Source organism: Carassius carassius, chromosome 21 (genome assembly GCF_963082965.1).
Source record: "Carassius carassius chromosome 21, fCarCar2.1, whole genome shotgun sequence".
Taxonomy (NCBI): domain Eukaryota; kingdom Metazoa; phylum Chordata; class Actinopteri; order Cypriniformes; family Cyprinidae; genus Carassius; species Carassius carassius.
Genome location: NC_081775.1, coordinates 21,957,930 through 21,980,590, shown reverse-complemented (window position 1 = coordinate 21,980,590; position 22,661 = coordinate 21,957,930). Strand labels below are relative to the sequence as shown.

Genomic DNA, 22,661 nt, shown 5'->3' with positions numbered 1-22,661 from the left:
TGGCTGGCAAACAAGACGCTCGATTAAAAGAGAAGCACTATTAAATGCACAATCTGCTTTAATATGCATTGCTTTTAAATGCTGTAGAAACAAAAGTGCCATTTCTCATTGAAAAACCTATTTGTAAGACAGTGAGATGAAGATTACCAGACTACCCATGCTAAATGCCAAATGGCATCAGGTCAACAGTAGCCAATATATTTCAGAGGGAAGGAAGACAGAAACTTCCTAAAGTGATTCTGTCACACCACATTGTCTCCACATTACGTCTGCAGCTCAACGGTCAGATTTCAGAGTCACGCAGACGGAGGAATACATTTTTTGATAACCTGCAAGAACAACATGGCCTTTACTCCATACCTACTTTGACTGACTTGGTTCCATCTCAACAACAACTGCATTATCACACACCCTTCAAGATCTTATGAGCCAAGTGTGGCAATCTCTACAGCTGTACGTGAAAAGCTTCCACACATGTGAACTTCCTGATTTATTGTCGACTGTTACCATCAAACAGACAGACACTGTTTAAAGACACATGAGACTGCATTAAAGCATCAGGAATCTAGCCCAAGTATCACATTATTATGTAATTCAATAAGTCATGTCAATGTTGGATGGTTTATCTGGATTGTGTGCAACAAATCTTCCAGGCTAAGGACATAACCAATATAAATAGCTTGACTGATATCTATTTATTTCTTTTACAGATATTCACAGATTTTGTACTCAAGGTGCAGTCACATTCAAGTCATTTCAGTTCAGTTTAGCAGGCAAAAAAGGTCCCTTATCTGCTGTCAATTGTGCTTCAATGCATGTGGTGATGGAATGAAATTTCAACATACAATGGAAAGCAAACCTTTCCACTGTGATTATGTAATGCATGAAGTATTGGATGCACATCGCAGACCTAGTGCAAGATGAGCATTTGTGGTAAAGTATATAATTTATTTATTTATTTTTTTTAATGACTGACCTTTCAATAGATAAGACAATTTTTCAACAGCTGGAATCATGTAGAGCCCTTTGAAACTGCACTGAAACTGCAACTTCAACCGATTGGGCCCTGTTGAAGTCCACTATTTGGACAAAAAATCCTTGAATGTTTTCCTCAAAAACCTTAATTTCTTTTTGACTTAAAGACATGAAAATCTTGAAAGACATGGGAGTGAGTAAATTATTAGGGAAATTCTTTTTCTGGAAATGAACTAATTTAATATCTGTCCTACAGATGATGGTAAAATGTTGTCTCAGATGTTTAGAAAAATTACACTTTGTTATTGCTAATTTGCTGATTAACAATCATTTCTATTAATGAAATGGTAAATAACATTTAGTATATCAAAAAAACTGAAATAAATAAAGTCATAACCCCAATCAAGTATCGGTTTCAGTCATGAAAGACAATAACAGTCAATGTCTAATGTGTAAAGTACTACTGCTTATCTACAGTTTCATACGCCCATGTTCAAGAATGACATCCAAGTGTTTACAAGCATCTGATTCACACTGGATCACGAAACAATGAAAGGTGTGCTCGGTTTATGGGCATTTTGGGTAGAAATGATATTCAAGTAAAAAAGTGATAGTCAAGATATCACAGTCATCTGAATAATTCAGCCATGTCATTAGTGCTGCTAATTATAATAAATATTAGAGAATAGAGTAAATGTTTGTAGCATGGAAAACTGTGTTTACTGTAGTCCTATAAATGACAGTGGTACTATTTGTAAAATAAGAGACCTTCTGACTGGTTGGACGCAAAAAAAAAAGAACAACCAGGTTGTTGGGGTTTCACAAGAGGTTGGGAAATGGGCATAACAACTTTGACAAGTTCTGCATACAATAGACTGATAGCACATAGGGCAACGAGGAGTCACACAGGGTTCAGCCCTTACAGAATCAACAAGCTCTTCCTCTTCGTCTATTCAGGTGCATATAGAGGCATGAATGGGTAGGCTGAAGAGCTCATCTGCACACAGGCATGATAACTACACAGAGATGTTAGCCTTGAAGGAAAAATCCTCAATGCTCTTTTTCTGAGGGTCTGAGTGTACCGGAGTGAACTTCTACAGGATGAACGAGGGGATGAATGGAGTCTGACACTATAAAAAGTGTGCCAAACCTCGTACTGATGGATATTAAACAAAACAGAAGACAGAAATTGAGTATGTTCTAAATCAAGACTTTTTCTGCTTAAACTAAATAAAGTAAATATTTAGTTTCAAGACACTGTCCTAAATTATGGACACTGTAGAAAGAACATCAAGGGCTAACAACAAGAAAACTGGAAAATGGACAGGAAAACACCAATCGTATAATATGCAACAGTAAAAAGAGGGGACATTAGAAGGACTGTCCATGTCTCCAGACTATGAGAGAAGGCGAGAGAGAGAAGGCCATTGTGATGCAAATGTCACAGCCCTGTGTGCTGTTTGTGGCAGGAAATTTAATTAGCAGTTGTGGAGCTACGATACAAAGCAGGTGGAATGTAAAGAACGCTCCGACGAGGAGCGGTTTGAGACAAACGGGGGGTTGAACGCTGAGGGAGAGGCTCTTATGAGCAACACATTTCAGTCTCAGACAAGTCTCAGCCTGCTGCTCAGATATCTCACAGCCAAGTCACCCGTTTCCTTTTCTTATTTTTCCCCAAAGAAAATCAGAGGGATTAGAGCACTGTGCCTTGACGTATCAGTTCATCAAATTGATTGGCTGAAGTGACATTGTTCTAAGAGCTATGTGAAATATTAGAGTCAAATGTCATTTTCTGAAGGAAATTTGAGTGGTGTGAACATCACCGACAGTGTTGTTGCTATGTGGTTGCTAAGGAGTCCTGAGTGACTTTTAGCATGTTGCTTGATGGTCACTAGGGCGTTCTGGGTCATTGCCTACTGGTCTGAGTCAAAGGACGCTGTCTTTAAGATATCGAAATTAGTGGATTTTTGGATGGCCAGTGCAGATATCTTAGAAAGCTGGGTGGCCAATTTATACATATATATACACACACACACACACACACACATACATACATACACATATATATATATATATATATATATATATATATATATATATAGAGAGAGAGAGAGAGAGAGAGAGAGAGAGAGAGAGAGAGGTTTTGTGGAACTGAATGCCTAATATAGATATTCAAAGACTTCTTTAAATTGTTTAAATGTTTATTTTATATATTGACAGTATATTAAAGTATTATAGCATTTGGCTTTCTGTTAGACAAAACCGTTAAAGACAGTGCCTCTTATCCATTTATGCTCAGGCACTGGGTTATCCGTGCTGTCAAAATTAAAGGGATAGTTCACCCAAAAAGAAAAATTCTGTCATTAATTACTCATCCTCATGTCATTCCAAACCCGTAAGACCTTCGTTCATCTTTCAGAACATAAATGTAGATATTTTGATAAAAATCAGAGAGCTTTCGAGCACTTCTCACTTGCGTCATGTGCTTCACACTTGTTTTAAGCCCCGTTCACATCAAGAACGATAACTATAAAGATAACGAACGATAAAGATATAGTTCTAAAAATTGTTCATAATATTAAAGAATAGCAGAGTCCACGCGATAAGGATAAAGGCGAAGAAAAACAATATCGTTGGAATCACTTTCAGAACGATTTTCTTTCAGCTGATGAATGATACAAACCTTGACAGCCAATCAGAATCCATTCTGTTATAATGAGCTCGAGAATTTAAAGCAGCAGACGCGAGTGCACGGAGAATAAACAGGCAATATTGCGAGTAGGGTGAGTAATTAATGACAGAATTTTCATTTTTGGGTGAACTATCCTTTAACCCCTATATTTTTTTCTGTTATTTTTCTGTCTAATAGAAAGGCAAAAGCTAGGAATACTTTTTACCACCAATGTATCAGCCAATAATTGGTATCACCAAATAAAAGCAATCATCTGCAATACCGATTACGGCTGATTATATCCTGCAATGCAAAAGGTAAAGGAAAAAAGTGATAAACGCAATATCACTTAAAAAAATAGCACCGTTAAGCAGGTTCTGTTTGACCTTATGAATCACCTGTAGTTCAAGCCAGAGTTGCCAATAAAACAGCTGGTTAACAATGTTACTTAACACTGCATTTACTACAGGAAAGTTATTCAGTGTTCCTCCAGACAGAGAAAACAAACTCTGATTGCTTTGATAATTGCTTAAATCATAACAGAACAAATCTCCTCAACAAGCCGCAGGATTTGAGACATCATTCATGTTTGTAGGACAAATGCTACAGGTTGAGTTGTGAAGCAAAATTTAATACTAAGAGTTAGGAGCTTGTTCAAATCCCTAAGCCGAGATATGACAATAACAATAGAGCTAAAATAACAATTTGTACACAATTATCAAACGGAATCTTCTTGGCTACATGTCAACCTGTCAGTTTTGTGTAAAGTTACAGGAGGATGCCATTTCTGCCACGTTAGTATGAGAGATAAGCTAAAGAGATAATTACAGCCATATAAACACAATAACAAAACACGATAATGATATCTATGGAGACGTGAAAGTTTTCAATCATCAACGGTGCTCCTCCCGTTGCCAGGACAGCCTAAATCCTGATTTCTAAATACACTTTGGGCAATGCCAAAACAACGCATGCACATATCAACTAAGATCAGCTTATTCAGCGTGTTTTGTATAATTTATTAATTTTTTGATCCAAGTATTATGACATCCTTACATCACAAGGGAAGCTGCCGGGTGGGTACATCAGTGCTCTGCTCTCCTGGCCAAGCTTCTTCAACATAGGCTAAATACAGCACAGGCTTAATCATGTGCACACACATACAGACACAGAAGAGCTGTATCTGGTCATCTGCCACCCCTTGCGACACCCTTCCCCCATGGTGCATCAGTGCACACGCACAAATACCTTTCACAAGGGACCACTGCAGCTGTCTCCTTGAGAGCCGTGCACCACTATAGTCCATTAAAAGCTCAGTGTGGTTTAAGGTTACAGTAGATGCTGCTACAACAATCAAAGTCGCCATGACGGCAGATGACTGGAGGTGAACTCTGACCCAGGCACAGGACATAAACATGGGCACTGATAGAGGAGCGTGATTTAACAAGGTTATTCTTTGCATATGTGAATCCATGTGTATACAGATTTAGGTATATAATATCACACCTATCACTTCCTGGTATGTAAATGAAGACACTGAGGAAACTTAAGGCAAAAATGGAAATTCTGTCATCAGTAATGTTGTTCTGATTGTGTACAACTTTGTTTCTTTTGTGGAGCATATAAAAAGATATTTTGAAGAATGTTTTAACTGATTTTGTCTATACAAGGAAAGTCAGTGGGTTTCAAAATAGCAGTGGACTCCACTGACTTTCACTGTATGCATAAAATATCTTTTCTGTGATGTCATGCATGTTATTTCTGAGTGATTGCCTATAAGACTATAGATTTCTATACTATAGTTTTCTATCCCCCGATAAGAGTTGGGGTCAGTTAATGTTCTGTAATATTATCGATTTGAGAACAAAATTAGAACTGGAGCTGAATAACAACACTATTGTCTTCTATAGAGTTGCTTAAAGCTAAAGGGAAATGATTCCATAGTTGACTTTTCATTTTTCATTAATTGAACTGAATCAACTCTGAACTGACTTTGGCTGAATAATAACTACTTTATAGCCAAATTTGAATTTGTCTCATATTTGACGAAGTTTGATTGTACTATTTTCCTGTTTATTACTGCTTTGAAACAATTATATTGTATAACGAGCTATATAAATAAAAGTGACTTGACTTGACTGTAGTTTATAAACACCTGCCGGCACTGCCGCTTCACCAGGAAGTGGAAGAGAAAATCAGAGTCATATCTTGAGTAAAACCATGGCGTTTAATTGAGTCACTTGGCTAAAAGTGGTGCCGTACCTGCATTTCCTCTCTGTTCGACTTTGGCCCTTCACCTGCTTTGCAAGCTGAGAGCATGCACATCCATCACCACAAACATGGATTGAAGAGAGCTGATTAAAAACCACTGACTTCTGAAAGAATAACACGGCACCCCCAGCTCAGCCCCTCTCTTTCCATAACCTAGGCTGTATTTGTGTATCAAGTTGCCATGTAAACATAACAGCTGCTTGGATCTGGGTTGCACGGAATTCCATTCCCATTCCTTTATTTTTCTTTGCGGTGGGTGTGTAACCAAATTAAAAGCTTGATTTGGACCATGCTGAATAACGGGGCTTTGTCAAAACAAGTGAACAAATGGTTTTGAATTTGCCCACAGGTTTACAGCTAATCTGTTCCTCACATGTGCATTACAAGACTAGTGATTAATAATGACTTGCACATCTGTTGTACAGTGATGAACTGTTTTGAGGTAAAACTTTACCAAATATTAATTTCAGCATGATAAGATTTAGATTTTATGAGGATAAGCCTCTTTGGGAGCCGGAGCTAATGTTTGGCTCATTAATATTAAAGAGATCACGTGACAGAGCACAGCTAAGCTTAAGCAGCATCAACATTAACTAATCAATATTCATAACTAATCTTCATAAATACACCTACCTGTTCAGCAAGTAAACCACGCTTGCCATGATAGAGTCGGCAAAAAGAACAGCAAACTCGCAAATGAAAAAAAAAGCCAGTTTATCTGATGACACAGTAAATACATGAGGCCTTGAAAGTACATTATATGTGCTACACAAAGCAAGGATGCATACAAAAATAACCCACTTCACTAAAGTTAAAATTATCATGCATTCATACTACAACCATAGAAACAGTTAAGTGATCTAAAATTAATTAAATATCACTCAATAGCACTATCAAAAATCCTCTTCCTGTTCTTCTCAAAAGCAAATAGTCAGTATTAACTGAAGCTTTATGTCAACTTACACTATTGTTTAAGTTTGAGAAAATAATGATTTTTCAATGCTTTTGAAAGATGTCTCTTATGCTCAACAAAACTGCATTTATTTGATCAAAAAAAAGAAAAGTGAAATATTATTACCATTTACTATTTATTATTTAATAATTGTATTACTATTAAAAAAAATATATAGATAGATTTTAAATGTGTTGTATTATCAATGCTGAAATCAGCTGTGATGCCCACTATTTTTGTAAAAGCTGTGATGTTTTTTAGGATTCTCTGAAGAGGTTACAACATTTTTTTTTTTAACAAACATTTTTTTTAAACAAATGTCTTTGCCGTCACTTTTGATCAATTTAAAATTAAAAACAATTTAACCAATTTAAAACAATAACAGATAGGTGGAAAAATAAACGTTTTGGAAACCTGTTTGGAAATCATCATTTTGTTTTTTTCAGATTCAATTTAGAGGCACAGAAATATTACACACCTCCTGTTACAGGGGCCCCCTAGTGCTCTGGGCCCTGGGTTGCATCCAAATTTGCTAACTGGGTTAAAGCCGTCCTGCCAATAGCATTTGACAGAAAACAAGCATCTGCAAATTTACATTTAAACAATGAAATTGCTTGATCTCGACTGGTGGATTCAGTGATGTCGAGAACAAAGTCAACAGACCCACACTCAGATCGGGTCAGGTCTGGGGTGTAGGAGCGTAGCATGCAAACTGCAAACCAAATTCCACAAAAATGGCCTAACTGGACATCACACAGCCCAGGAAGCAGCGATTGGCCCCATTAATAATTAACTTCAATTACATGAATCATTCATTTCTCCTCCAGCCTGGATATGCATCTGTAACAACATATTTCATTACAGAAACCGGATCTTAGAGCTTTGGAGATGTCGCGTAGTGAAGATGCATTCGGGGAGGATTTCAGAGCTCAGTGAAGCACCTGACAGACACGTCGGCAGCTGATGTGAGCTCTGCTGCTCACCCACTTCAGCTGAGCTCAGGAGGGACCCGTCACACACAGCGACAAACACACGCCTCATCTCTAACATCCTCGAACCGCTGCTGCAGAAACAGAAAGGGTGAAATAATCGAAACTACCCAAGCATGATGTTATAGCTAGTAAGGAACGGGGCGACCAGCATGATCTATGTGTTGGATCAGGATCTGCCTCTCTCTCTCCATGCTAATTACCCTCATTATCAGCTGTGCTTTCAGTGGCATGGACTCTCTCTGCTAAAGAGAGATCAATAGAAAAGCAGAGCCCAATGAGAAGCGACACCTGGACCGCATGCTATTGTCATGAAGAGGGCTCATTACCAGGCTCTCTGTTGAGCAGGTGTAACATCGCCACGGCGACGCGATGCAACTCTAGAAAAATTACAGCAGCTTTGGATGAGCACAGTCAAGCTGTTGTCAAGCTGTTAGCGTCAACAGCCACCCCGGATCTCATTATGAGGATAATGCAGATACATATCTCATTTGCTCACAATTAACAGTACGGGGTTTCACATCACTGACACTCAGCTCTACTTTGCATATAACATTTAAAAAGGTGGAAAAAATACATACCTGTATTGCTCATAAATGAAAGGAAACAAAAGTTGTCACAGGAAAGTTTTGGAACATTAATCTTGAAGAATGCAGGCAATAAAGCATCCAAACTTTAATGTTTCAGAGTCAGACTAATTTCGATTATATTTTGAAATGCCATGTTAAGCAGTGAAATGTATTTATTTTTAATACCACAATGTGGGATTATGAAGCATAGGAAACATAGCATAATCAAATATAAACTGTACTGATTATCTGTTTTATGCCGTTCAAAATATGACCTGCAGACTGTTTTTGGGGTCAATGACAAATAAGAATGATCAAAATGAGTAGTTCGGTATGCATGTTGGTTTTATACATTAAAAAATAATAATAATAATATATTATAATATAAATATATTATAATAATAATTAAATGACTTCAAAAATGCAATAAAATTCCCTCATATTTCAAACAGATTTTATGGTAAAAATACACATTTTTAAAATACGTAATTCATGGTACTAATATAATAATGGTCATGAATATTAAGAGGTCTTCATAAAGTTACTGGACATACACGCATTTTTTTATGTAATGATTTTTAAACAGGGTCATTAGGGTCCTCTTTATGATTTGTGGTTATCTTGTCACATGACAACACAATGAAATGACTTCCTGCAGGTTGATAAACCTAACCACACCAACTTGGTGTTCAAAATGTAGTTGGTTTTTCAAAATATTTCAAACATTACTAACGTCTTAAAATAAAACAATAGCAATAAAATATCACCACAAGTGACAAATATCTTTTTCATTATTTCTTTTTTTTTTTCTCCAGGCAGATTCAGAATGACTTTCGAATGCTGTACTGGAGTAATAATATTATAAAATTGCATTTTTATTGTATTTCTAAATAACTTAATAGATTCGGACAAAAAACGAGATTGGCGTCCCTGACCCTTTAACCACAGCCTGCAAAAACGTATCAATCAGTACAGATAAGGAGAATCAGATTTGACAAACCGGATGACAAAAATAATTCAATTCCCTTTAAAATTAAGGAAATAGATTTGCATCTGATAACTGCACGAACATCTAAATAAAGTGTGAACACTTTATAAACTCAGTATTTTCATATAAACCGAGATCCATCACTTTTATCGGGCACCGCTCTTCAGATCGACTTCAGCAACCTGTTGATGCATCCAAACAGACCCAAAGAAACACGGCAATGCTAAAAAGTACATGTTTATCTTACAATTAAAGATTTTTAACTTGAGCTCTTTAGTCGAACCGGACCAGGCGGGTCCAAATCAGTATCTCCGAATGGACTCACGCACTTCTACGAGAATTAAATCGATTCCTGAAGCAAAGCAACGGCGGAACAAAGCGGTTAAGTTTGCTCCTGTGACAGATTTCGAACAGTTACGGCTTTTGAAGAAAGTTTACCTAGTTACGGTAACTGGTTAGCCAGTTAGCTCGTAATTTAACTGATTAACATATTAATCTTACCGACTCAACCGACATGAATGGCATTCAGCGTAATTACGAACACAGCACTTGGATTTCTCCACTAACGTTAATTAGTTTAACCGATCTCAAAACAAACTGACCTAAGTTAGCGAACCAGATGAGCTAACCAACTAGCGTGCTAATGTGGGTCTAATAGACAGCGAAGGAGATCAGGGCGTGAAAACACGTTAAGATGTACATTACTCAACCTCCGAGGCCCGTTACATTTACATCCAATTCATTAAGATTTAAGTCTAAGCAGTAAAAAGATATTCACCTGAGCCTTCTGCTTAGATCTGCCCTGGCTTTACTGTTCTTTTCCCTCTCTCTCTCCTCCAGTTGCTGCTGTTGCTGAGTGTTGCTCCCGTTGGTAAGTAACTGTCTCCACGACTACAGTCACTATGGCGAGCGGGGGTCTCGAGGCAACTGTTGCTACCGTCCTCTTCATACGTCAAGGGCTAAAAAGCGAAAGGGGCGGAGCCAAGCTCGAGCCCCTCCTAACGCATTCTACGCCTCGCGGTTAATGTTTGATCATTGATTCCCGCGGAGTGCGGCTCACATACGCGCCTCGGTTCTGCTCTTCGCCGCCAAAAAGTTGTCGTTTTTCTGCGCCAACTGCCAGATAAAGGTGCTACAAACGAACCAGAAGTTATTTGGTTATATGTCTTTCCGCATGGTTTGCCAATTTAGAGAAGTAAAAAAAAAAAGCTTGGTTAGTCCATTGCATAACCTATTTTAATATAAATAATACTGATTCATGTACAAAGTAATATCTGAACAACGCAGCTATCTAAACGGTAGTACCATCTATAAACTTTAAAACCTAAAAGGATACTAGTTGTTTCGTTAGAACTGTCCAAGTCAGGCGTAGTTCCCAACAACCATCGCTTGGAGGCGGTATATCACCGTAGATTAAACACTGCTGTTTTTAAAGCAATACAAGCCCATATTATATTGCATATTACAAGCGTATATTATATAACATATTTAAAAACTATAATATATATAATAAAACTATGATAAACATCTAATTCATTTATAACTGCATTATGCTGCATTGTTATCATATCACTTCATTACATTCGTGTCATTTTTTGTAACTGATAATAATCCATAATCGAGTTTTTTTTTTTACTTCAATTTTTTGGTAGAAATTATACAAGTATTATGCTTTTTCAACTTTTGCCAACTTTTGAATTTGTATTTTTTTATTGTTGTTTTTTTTTTACTTTGAGGACTTATATTTGTTTTATTAAACTTTTGTTGTTATTTTTTGTTTAGTTTTTTTTAAGCTTAATATCACACTGAACTAATAAATAAGACCCTGTACGATAAAAAAAAGTGTATTGTTATTATACAAGATACAAATTAAAATTGTGCTGGAAACGTACAATGCCTTCGTTTATTCCTTATACTATTTAGATTACGAATGTTTACGTGTTCAGAACCATGATGATCAAAAATGAATGATGAGTGAAATGCAGTAAATTGTGTGAAACTGATTTCTCTGTAATGTTGTTATTTCCATCACAAGCGCCCCTGATAAAGTTGTTTTAGTTAGTGTACCTGGTTACCAAGGAGATGGCGGCGTCGCTGATGCGCATGCGCGAGTTACTCGGAATATATATAATATCATATTTACAAGTGAACGGCAGGTAGCGTTTGAGAGATTATTGGCGGTCTCCAGTTTAGGATGATGAGTTTATGATCGCTTCATGAGGTCAACCGGTGTGTGTTTCTGTGACAGTCTCGACTCTCACGCATAAACAGAAAGAGACACATCCGCGTGCGTTATCTTTCTCTCATCGCGATTCACATCTGACTTCAAAACTTGCAGTGACAACTTTAAGACCTGGACATCCGGATATTATTAACTAACGGTGAGTGTAACATTAAATATCTCAATGAGAATGTATTTGTGAGTGTTATATTAGTGCTGCTAAAAATTAAGTCTGCGATTGCTACTATTTAATTATGTTTACATTAGCCTAATAAGCGACCAAGCTAGACATCCCGGTTGCTTTAGGATTCTCAAGTGTGAATCTTGCGAACACGTGCATGTATGCCATATAATTTAAAATCTTTATCGAATCAAAATGTTACTTATATATGACATTGTATGAAATTAAGTTACGTGTAGCTATCAGCACCTTTTTAAAAAATCACAAAAAGGTGATTGAGTCAAAAATACAGGTTTTTTTAATTGGCGGTAACCCTAGCAGCCACATCCCCTCGTGATTTGTAGTACAAACTGACGCGCGTAACCTTCCACCGGAGATGCTTCTCTGTCGTGATGGCAGCAGCGCTGAGGATCGGAGCGGTCACGTGATCGCATGGCTATCCAGAGCCACGCCGTCATTGGCTGGTCGAAGGTCTGACTATAGTGGAGAGGAGCATCGTCATCACTTCAGTGTCATATCAAAGTACCACCGAATTATTTACATTACCATTGTTACTCATAGGTAGACATGTTTGCCTATGCGTAAGTAATGATTCCCGAGAAATGCAAATTGTCACCTAACGGGGTTTCTAGGATAGTCAAATGATGAGAACTTGAGTTAGTGTGTGGTTGTTGATGCAGTGAATGAAATGATCCACTGCATTCAGACTGAGTTAACATGCCACAGGAGATCACTGACTGAAAATCAGGTAATTTACTTGAGGTTTGAGGGTCTGACTCATTCGGTTTTGTGCCAACTGTAGTGCTGGGGATTTTGTGCTGTGGAATCCTATTTATGCCACACAAACAGCTAATCAATAAAGTAACTGCAGCTTTTTTTCTCACAATTATGAAATAGTTTCTTGCATTTTACATGTCCAAAATGTGAGAGAAAAAGTCCCAGTTAGCTTATTTATTTATTTAATTATTTTGTGGTTTAAAAAAACAAACAAAAAAAACAGAACTGGTAGTTGTAAAAAAAATAAAAAAAAAAACATTGAGAGATGTAAACTGAATTCTGAAGGGAAAAGTCAGAATTGCGACAAACACTCGTAAAAAAAAATTGTGGGGGAAAAGTCATAATTGTAAGTCGAAAATATGTTTTTATTCAATGGCAGAAATAATCCTCTATAGTCACCAGATCTTTGATTACAAGTGTTTTTCTGTTTGTGTGATTTTGGTGGAACCTTTATTTGTTTAGTGGATCACACTAATAATTTCATTGTTCATACCTGAAAAAAATATCAGTTTATGGAAGTTAAATTGAATGAATAATTCCTTTAAAAGATTTGTTTAGTAAGACTGATTTCATGTATTTTCCAAGAATCCAGAATTTCAAAAATGTAGATTCTTAATGAGTCAACAGAAATACTGTCATGTGTTCTACAACAGTAAACACTGGATAATAACCCATATGGTGGGTTGTGTTATCAGCGTCTGTATCCACTCCTTTGGTAAATGTGTAAATAACATTCAGACAGTGACAGCTGGTTCAGATTTAATGGCAAAATGTAAATAATCTTTAGTAAATGGATTACTTAGTAACCTTGGGGAACGAAATATTGTATACATCCATATATATATTTGACTAGATCTTGTGCATTGATTTGCATGGAAAGACACTGAAGGAGGGACAAAGATGTCAATGTGAACTTTTCCTGTTTCAAAGGAAACTGCGCTTTTCCTGTTTGTGTGTGCAGAAGGAGTTATTTCCTGTTCCTCTAAGTGAAGCTGGGAAATGTGTCATGGGATAAGGAAACAAAATTCAGGCTGAAAGAAAAAGTTGGAGTACATCAGTCAGAGCTTTACATGACATGCTGCTTAACTGTAATAAAACACAATTGGAATTTTTGGTTTCTTGGTTTAGTTTCTTGATGTTTTCACATTACCATTTTTTTTTAAAGCTTAAAATTTCAGGTCATATGTGATCAAATAAGATCAAATGAACTGTTGGGGTGAGGTTTACTAAAACTTTAACCAGTTACTGTACCATTAAATAACAATATTCTGTGTGCACAAGGACAAAACAAGCATGTCTCTATAGTTATGTTCATATTCGTTTGTCCTATTCTGTTACTAAATTCACGTCCATAAATAAGAAAAATGTAGCTTCCTGCTTCAGTGCATCTAAAGTTAAGATGTAGATCTAGTGATATAAATATATAATGTGTGCAGTGTCGACATGCCTGTGCTAAACTAAACTAAACTAACCTTTGGGGGCAGAAGCCTGCACTTCACATATATTTATTATCCTTTTACATAGAGGTTCAAACGTCTCACCAAGTTTACATAATTTGATCAAAATACAGTAAAAGCAGTTTGTGACTGTGAGATATTATTACAATTTAAAAGGACTGTTTTCTATTTGAATATATTTAAACATTTATTTTATTCCTGTGATTGAAATCTGAATTTTCAGCCTCATTACTCCATTCTTTAGTGCATGATTCTTCAGAAATCATTGTAATATGTGACCCTGGACCACAAAACCAGTCTTAAGTCGCAGGAGTATATTTTTAGCAATAGCCAAAAAAACAAAAAAATTGTATACATCAAAATAATAGATTTTTTCTTTTATGCCAGAAATCTTTAGGATATTAAGTAAAGATCATGTTCCATTAAGATATTTTGTAAATATCCTACCGTGAATATATCAAAACCTAATTTTTGATTAGTAATATGTGTTGCTAAGAACTTCATTTGGACAACTTTAAAGGTGATTTTATCAGTATTTCGATTTTTTTTTGCACCCTCAGATTCCAGATTTCTCGGCCAAATATTGTCCTATCCTAACAAACCATACATCAATGGGAAGCTTATTTATTCAGCTTTCAGATGATGAATAAATCTCAGTTTTGAGAAATTGACCATTATGACTGGTTTTGTGGTCCAGGGTCACATATGCTTATATGCTTAAAAAATATTTCATAATATGATTGATGCTGAAAACAGTCACGCAGCTTTTTTTTTAACAATGTAAAGCTTTTTTCTGTGATTTTCAGCCGGTTTAATGCATCCTTGATGAAGAAAAGTATCAATTTCTTAAAAAAAAAAAAGTTAACAGAAACAGGATTCTTTTTGATGCTAATGCAGCAAATGAAAATCAAAGTTTGTGTAATTTGCATACCAGTGACACACATGTAAATAGAGCAGACCATCTTTGAAACTGCACAAAACTTTCCTCACTAAGTTCCTAGTTTATATGTCAATGTCTGAAAAAGTCTCACATTTATTTCTTCCTTCCTGGACTAGAACCTCACCTCATTAGCTTTGTAAAATGAACAATTAAGAAATACAGGGCCAAGCTGTCAGTCACATACAGCACAGTTTTTGTGTATTCAGAGTCATTTATCAGCCATCTAAAGCAGCTTCAAGTTTATTCTGACCTACTTCTGTTCTTGTTTCAACCCCTACTAAACTTGCACAGCACACTGTATACAAATCTATGTAGTGCTTATTTTATATTTCTCATATGAGAACAGCTCATTTCAGGAGACATTTGCTTGCACATCTCTTTCCATATTTAGTTTTTGGTTTCTTTGGTTAGATGAGATGAACTCTTGAAGGTCAGCTAGCTGCTATTGTGGGTGCTCATGCGATGAAGGTTGCAAAGCTCAAGTAGACCCATGTATGTAAATGCACAATATAAGCATTATTACAGCAGCGAGTAAACGGGACAGATGTGTGTTTGTGGGTTACGTATTTATAGACTGATGTCAGTGCAGCTGTGCTGGCTTTTGTAAGCTCATCTACATTGGTTTGTAACGGAAGAGTGAGAGTGGCGCGCATGTTTTAAAGCCCCTCCCCCTCCTCGCCTTCAGTGGGTTGGTATGCCCTTATATGGGGGATAAGTCTTGTGGTGTGAGAGATTTCAGCCAATCAGAGCAAGAAGAGTGTTGTTGGTGAGTGGAGGGTGGAGAATACTGTAGGGGGTGATGGTGCCGGTTGAGGGTGTGGTTAGGAGGAGGGGAAAGCTCTGTGTTTAAAAAAATGAATGTGCTACATACACATTTGTAGGGCGTGAGTAAGCGGCCATCATTTTGGAGTTAGGCTTTAAAGAAACCTCAGAAACAGGCATTTCAGCTCCTGATACGGAAAAGCCAAAGACAGAGCAGCGTTTTCAGCCTGTAAAGATGCATTGTAAGTATATTTTTGTTTTTAATATGTTAAATTATGGTTTTATAGCTGCTAAAGTTGGTGAGGATGAATCACAGCCCTATACACTGTGAGTTAGTTTCTAAGGCAACAGATCTGTGTTTGTGATACGTTTATGATTTTTGGTATTTGATGTGTTTAGAGCCTAATGGATGTGAATTGTGATATGAATTTAGAGGCGTGGCCTCGTTTATGCCGGGTGAGATGATTTTTGCATATGAGCGATTTGGTTTCAGTGGAAATTTACATGCCTATATTTGTCAAACACAAGCTTCTTATTTAAATAAATGAGAAAATGGGCTCTGGAAACTTTTTGAGTGTCCTCTTCATCCATTTGTGCTTCCGAGCAAGATTGCTGCTCTCTGTGCCGGTGTTCTGTCGATTTGTGCTGCCTTGTCGAAAAATGCTACCTCCCATTAAAACCAATGGTAGCATAATTCGATAGCGAAAAGTGTTACCTATCAGATTTTGCTTCATGCATGATATTAATAAGGTGTGAGGCTTTATTAACATGTACACCTACCCCAACCCTAAACCTACCCTTACAGTATGATAAATACAGTGTTGGTAGCATAATCTGATAGGTAGCATTATTTGTCAGAACACCGGCATACAGATGGTAATTTTCGGGTGGGCGCTGAGTGTAGCCGACAGTTGCTGCCAGCATCAGCTGTGGAAACCCCTCCTTCTCTTGTCCTTTCGTTGAGTCCTGTATGTTAATACTGGCTTGGGCGGACCGGTAGAAGCATCGGTAGTAAATTACAGGATGTTTGTGTTGTCTGAGGTGTGGCTGACGTGGTTTGCAAAACCCTTGTGTACACTCAAGGACATGCTGTGCTTATATTCTCCCATCATTCTGCTGGGTAGACGCACTTGTAATAGCATATGTAATGTTAATTTTGTCTGAAAAATTGAGGACAGAAAATATAAACCAAGCTTGTCAAATTGTGAGGTGTTAATGATTTGAGAATAATCACTATTTATTATTAACTATTATAAATCCATCTGAGCTGAGGGTTTGTCCTAGAATAATCAACAGTAAAGACAAAATATGATTATGAAAAGTATATCAAGAGCTCATCATGAGTCATTCATTGTTTTGCTGGTGAATCATATTATTTAGTGTGTCCTTAAATGTTTAGTCCTGCAGTAACTGTGTCTGAGTGATTGTGAATTGTGTGCAAGGAAGATGTTGAACACACACCCTTTAAAATATATATTTTTAAGATTATTATGGCTGCGTTTATTTGATCAGCATTACAGTAAAACAGTCATGTGGAATGTTTTCATTTCTAATAACTGTTTTCTATTTGAATATATTTTAAAATGTATTTGATTTCTGTGACGGCAAAGCTGAACTGTCATCACTCCAGTCTACAGTGTCACATGATCATTCATAAATCATTCTAAGATGCTGATTATTTTTTTAACAATTGCGCTGACAAAAGAATAGCATCTGTTTGAAGCAAAAAATATTTTGTTCCATTATAAATGTCTCTATAAATGTCACATCTGATCAATTAAAAAAAATTCCATATCTAAACTTGAACTGTCAGTCTAGATCTCAGGTTGAGGCCAGTTCTACTGATGCAAATTCACCAGGAATGTTGACAGAAAGTCCCTCAGCAGTCCCAGAATGGAAAATACAGGACTACTGGAATCCACAAGCACCAAAGATGTTCCTGGACACCACATGGGGGTTTTTGTGCTATATATATACTGTACAGACATTTTGAGATATGATAGACCTTATTAACTCAAGGATGAAATTTCAACCAGCTAAACATCAGCTGATATATTAGTCATTAGGAAAGAAATATTGGGCTTTTGCTGTCAAGGCCATGTAGCACTATGAATGCAGTATATCACTGTAGAGTGAACATGGCCGCATATTCACAGCTTTGGACTGATCACATGACAGCAGATGGCTGATTTAGATAAGATACAGAAATGAAGAGAGACTAAACTGAAATGTGCAGAATAAAGATGTGTATTTCTAGATCATGAGATGACTGGTAGTATTCAAGCCTTTGGAAAATCAGGTTTAACGTAAAGGTTGCTTGAGTTCTAAAAATCCAGATAAATGTCAAAACTAGCTTACAGTGTAGTGTGGGAATCTTATGAATGTTCTAAAATGCTGATCGGTTCCATCCTCACCCACCAGCTCCAAGACACACAAGGGAACATCAGTCAAACCAGCAGTGAGATGCAGTGTCACATGGGTTCAAAAATCTCAAATGACTTCTTTTGAATTTTACCACTGTGCTTTGAGTTTCCAGACAAGGGAGTCTATGAGGATGTTATCAGGCGGGTTGACGTCAGCCAAGACAAGGATCTGTATCCGCTATTGTTGAGTGCATGCTGAGAGTCAGTTGGGGCTGGAAGAGGTTAGAGAGTGTCTGTAAGGATCTCTTGCCATGGCACCTGCTGAGGGCGGATGAGGACGGCTCTGCTGGGAGGGAAGTTGCCAAGGTGCATTGATTGGAAAAGAGTGGAAGGAAGAGGGTAAACCATTCTATGAACTGACAGTAAAAGACATATATTTTTCTGAAGTTAAAGATGAAATGGGTTTTCAAGCTTTAAAACAATAAACAGTAGACACCCACTAAGATGTCATTCAGTGTAACAATAATTTATATACCAAACAATCTTGTCAGTACTATGTCAGTACTTGTTGCTCATTACTGTAAAAAGTCACCATATTTATTATCTCATCCATAAAAGCACCTAAAACCAAAACCTTTGTGTAAGAACTCATGAAGCATCAGGTTTGATGAATAGCACCAGGTTTGTTTTTCATGCCCTGGGTTTATTTTAGACTCTTTCACTTTGTTCGGTACATCTGAAAGCCTGTTTTTCTTTGTGCTGGGCATTTCTGATTGTTCTCTCGTGAGCCCTCATTACAGAAGGGCAGCAGCGTCACTGGCATGTGTTTTCATGGCAGCGGTTTGTAAAAACAACATGCTGTTCTAAAGGTGCCGAGTTCTGGCTTTGGAATGGAGAGGGCAGAAGATAATATAATGGTGGGCAGCAATATTTTTCCGGGCATAGTGACGCATTTCCTTTTTTCAGAAATGATACCCTTTACTGTTTAATCTACCCTGAGAGATAAGGAGCCAGAGGTCATGTTTGGAAATTTTGTGGAATAATATGGTCATCTTCCTGAGCAATTGGCCTTTTTATGGTTTCCAAAAAAACTGTATGTTGATTTCATATGGGGAAACCCTACTGAAGAAAAGGGAACACCCTGTCTGGATCATTTTCATGCGTTTTTGGCCATGTGACTCTCACATACCCATTCATGTGCTTACTTTTAGATTTAGGCTTTATGACTCAACATCACTATTCATTGTTGTATTGTTTATTTAAAATTAGCTGTTGACCATGCTTACTTGAGCATGAATTTTTTTTCTATAAATATTTAAAATATTTAAAATCAAAGCATGCATTTATTTGCAATCATATATATATATGTGTGTGTGTGTGTGCTCTTGTTTTTATGACATATCAGGACACAACTTTGTATAATGACATGGGTATGACACAGGTATTACAAGGAGAGGGTGACTTATGAGGACATAACCCATGTCCCCATTTTTCAAAATGCTTATAAATCATACAGAATGAGTTTTTTTGAGAAAAGAAAAAATTTACAAAGTTTCCTGTGAGGGTTAGGTTTAGGGGTAGGGTTGGTGAAGGGCGATAGAATATACAGTTTCTACAGTATAAAAACCATCACGCCTATAGGATGTACCCACTTTTAACAAAAACAAACGTGTGTGTGTGTTTTTTTTTTTTTAATATATATATGTCTCATTTGCGATCATTAATTTGTATATATCTGCTACAGGCCACCCTTCTCTAGATAATTAGACTTTAGGCACTGAGAAAAAAAATCGGTTGAGTGCTACTCCTAACACTCTGTGTCTGTTCTCATTAGTGACTGCGTGTGAACCTACAGCCATGTCCACAGCTGTAGTGATGGACCATTCAGGAGCTGATGCCAGCCTCCTCCAGTCCTGTGGAACAGCAGACAGTCTCGCCTCCCTGGAAGATGCCACCGCCGAGTCTACAGCAAAGTCAGTTCCATTTCATTTCTTGTTTTGTGTGCAAATACACTTGAATGGATGCATGCATGCATTCTAGGTCAGGTCTGCAAATAAATTTCCATGGATATTTATTCGTACAATCTTGATTAGCCACGTTAGTTTTGTGTTTGTAAACCTAAAAAAAGAAGGCATGTGGGATTGTTGTCACTGTATTAAAACTGGTTGTGTTACCACTGGATGTTTGCCTCTGCCATGCCAGGTTCATAAAATAAAGATACTTTTAACATAATGATTAACACCAATACATCATTACATCACTTGTGTATGTCCTTACAGTTGTTGTGTAAAGGAAGTGAAATAAAATAGTATCTGGGAAAAGGAAGTAAAATAAAATAGAAAATAACTATTTTGTTTTTATATAACAGTATTTATTTGAAATATTTTTGTAACATTTAAAATGTCTTTACTGTCAAAAAACACAAGTGTATGTCAAGCTGTATGAAATGCAGTACATTTTAAGAATTTATTTTAAAAGCACTGATAACATTGACAATGAATTTCACATAGACGAACAACTGTCATGTAACTTCACTGCAAGGTAAATGTAATCAACCCTTATATGCACATAAGACCATAAGTTCCCTTTCATAGGTCACTTCAGTGCTGCGGTGACGTCACCACTATGGGAACACCTTCGGGGTGACGAATGTCTGAAGCCCTATACCATCCCGCCAATCCTATTGGCCAAATAGCGCTTGGCACCGCCCCACTCATGCGTACGCATATATACCTGGTGCCGCGCGCCATTTCACTCAGATTTCATTCCTTCAGTAATGAAGCGAATCTAGCGAATCTTCTGTGCCCTATTATCTCGCGTTCTCCAGCGATCTTCACGAGCAGTATTACTCCTCTCCGCGGACGCGATGAGTCAACGAAAGGTAAGAGCCGTATGATGGGTTTATCACGAGGAGGCACTTATGAGAGGTTCGTTGCAGCCTCTCTACAGGTTCTCTCCTTGATAGCCTACGGCTAACAGTAAAAAAAAAAAAAAAAAAAAAAAAAAAAATATATATATATAATAAGAAAGTATCCGCGCTCTGGAGTGTATTTCTTAAGTCGCCTCGCGTCTAACCCCCACCGTTTCGCTTCTGCGGTCGCCGAGGCCCCGCACGAGGTGTTGGTTAGGGGCGATATGTGCGGCTTGACTATGAATACAGTGATGCGCTGGAGTTTCCACTTGCTCGCTCTCCCCCACTCGAGCGCGTTAATCAGCAGATTAGCTCTTCAAACTATGTTGTCCAACTGCGGCCTCGAACTCTGAGTAGGCTCTGGCCGGCATACGCGGTTCTCTCCCTCCGAGCGGACAGGAGAAACGCGCCTCTCCTTCCTCAGTGAGCTATTATGTGGCTACTCGCATGGTGGATTACGGCTCACACAGCTGCCGCGTTTTCGCTAGCGGCGTGGCCCGATGTTTATCTTGTTGGATTAAATCCTGCCGTGGATACGCTTCAGGATTATACACAACGAAACGCAGCGAGTTTGACGCATGCGTTTTCCTTCATGTTTGCCAGGGACTGTGCCCTCCACCAGAGAGCGCTGTTGGACTGCTAATGCACATCTAACCCTCTCACTGCAGTTCCCACACTCTAACATTGACGGTCTCGCAGCAAAGGCACCTCGAGCGTCATTGAACTGAGCTATCATTTGAGCGCCCACTTAGACACTCTGCACAATCCAGCCTTCAGAGTTTGAGGGACGGTGCAGGAGGCTGGCAAAGATGGCCAGTGTATGACGGCTCACACAGCTGCCGCGTTCTCGCTAGCAGTGTGGCCCGATGTTTATCTTGTTGGATTAAATCCTGCCGTGGATACGCTTCAGGATTATACACAACGAAACGCAGCGAGTTTGACGCATGCGTTTTCCTTCATGTTTGCCAGGGACTGTGCCCTCCACCAGAGAGTGCTGTTGGATAGCTAATGCACATCTAACCCTCTCACTGCAGTCCCCACACTCTAACATTGAATGCCTCGCAGCAAACAGCGCTTCGAGCAGCATTGGATTGAGCTGTAACGCCAAACGTTCCCTCAGACACTCTGTGCAATCCAGCTTTCAGAATTCGAAGGGCGATTCAAGGGTCCTGCACAGACGACCCATTTTAACATGTATGACAGCGTTGCAGGAAGAGGAAATTTTGAGGCCGCTAGTATGGTCTCGGGCCGTGTGTGAACGCTTGCCCGACATTTCTCAATGGGTGTTATGCACAATTTGTCACGGATACACCTAGGGCTGCAACTAACGATTATTTTGATAATCGATTAATCTGTCGATTATTTTTACCATTAATCGGTTTATGTACTTATATTTTAGTTTTTTGCATCCCCCCCCCCCCCCAAGTAAATTATTAATAAAGGGTCTTTATCATTCAGCATAGATTTTTAAGAGATTTTAACCATTTTGCACTGTCATATCCTCATCAAAAATATACCTGGAGTTGTTTTATTGTGTTAGTAATCCTTTGTCGAACTCTTCTGCAATCAGAACACTGACCCATACTCTAGCAAATTTCACAAGGAGATTTCAAATAATGTTTTCACCATAGCAG

The 22,661-nt window shown here is 37.9% G+C and overlaps 2 protein-coding genes across 9 annotated transcripts in view; one reads left to right on the top strand and one right to left on the bottom strand.

Moving 5' to 3' along the window:
• LOC132097857 (DNA-binding protein RFX2-like) overlaps positions 1 to 10,510 on the bottom strand; it is a 43,262-nt gene extending 32,752 nt beyond the window's left edge. The window contains exons 1-2 of one of the 5 annotated variants that reach the window (XM_059503822.1): positions 10,194 to 10,510; positions 7,811 to 7,932 (exon numbers count right to left, since the gene is read on the bottom strand). In XM_059503822.1, coding sequence (XP_059359805.1) covers positions 7,811 to 7,919 — 109 coding nt within the window. In that variant the 5' untranslated portion in view covers positions 7,920 to 7,932; positions 10,194 to 10,510. The remainder of the gene's footprint in view (positions 1 to 7,810; positions 7,933 to 10,193) is intronic. The other 4 variants (XM_059503823.1, XM_059503821.1, XM_059503826.1 and 1 more) reach the window with 4 other exon arrangements.
• A 1,086-nt stretch (positions 10,511 to 11,596) lies between these two features.
• The window catches only part of LOC132097854 (long-chain-fatty-acid--CoA ligase ACSBG2-like), a 33,521-nt gene continuing 22,456 nt past the window's right edge, over positions 11,597 to 22,661 (top strand). Inside the window, exons 1-2 of one of the 4 annotated variants that reach the window (XM_059503813.1) lie at positions 11,597 to 11,796; positions 19,951 to 20,089. In XM_059503813.1, the coding sequence (XP_059359796.1) occupies positions 19,974 to 20,089 (116 nt within the window). In that variant the 5' untranslated portion in view covers positions 11,597 to 11,796; positions 19,951 to 19,973. Of the gene's footprint in view, positions 11,797 to 15,826; positions 15,996 to 18,345; positions 18,483 to 19,950; positions 20,090 to 22,661 lie in introns of those variants that run through there. The other 3 variants (XM_059503816.1, XM_059503812.1, XM_059503815.1) reach the window with 3 other exon arrangements.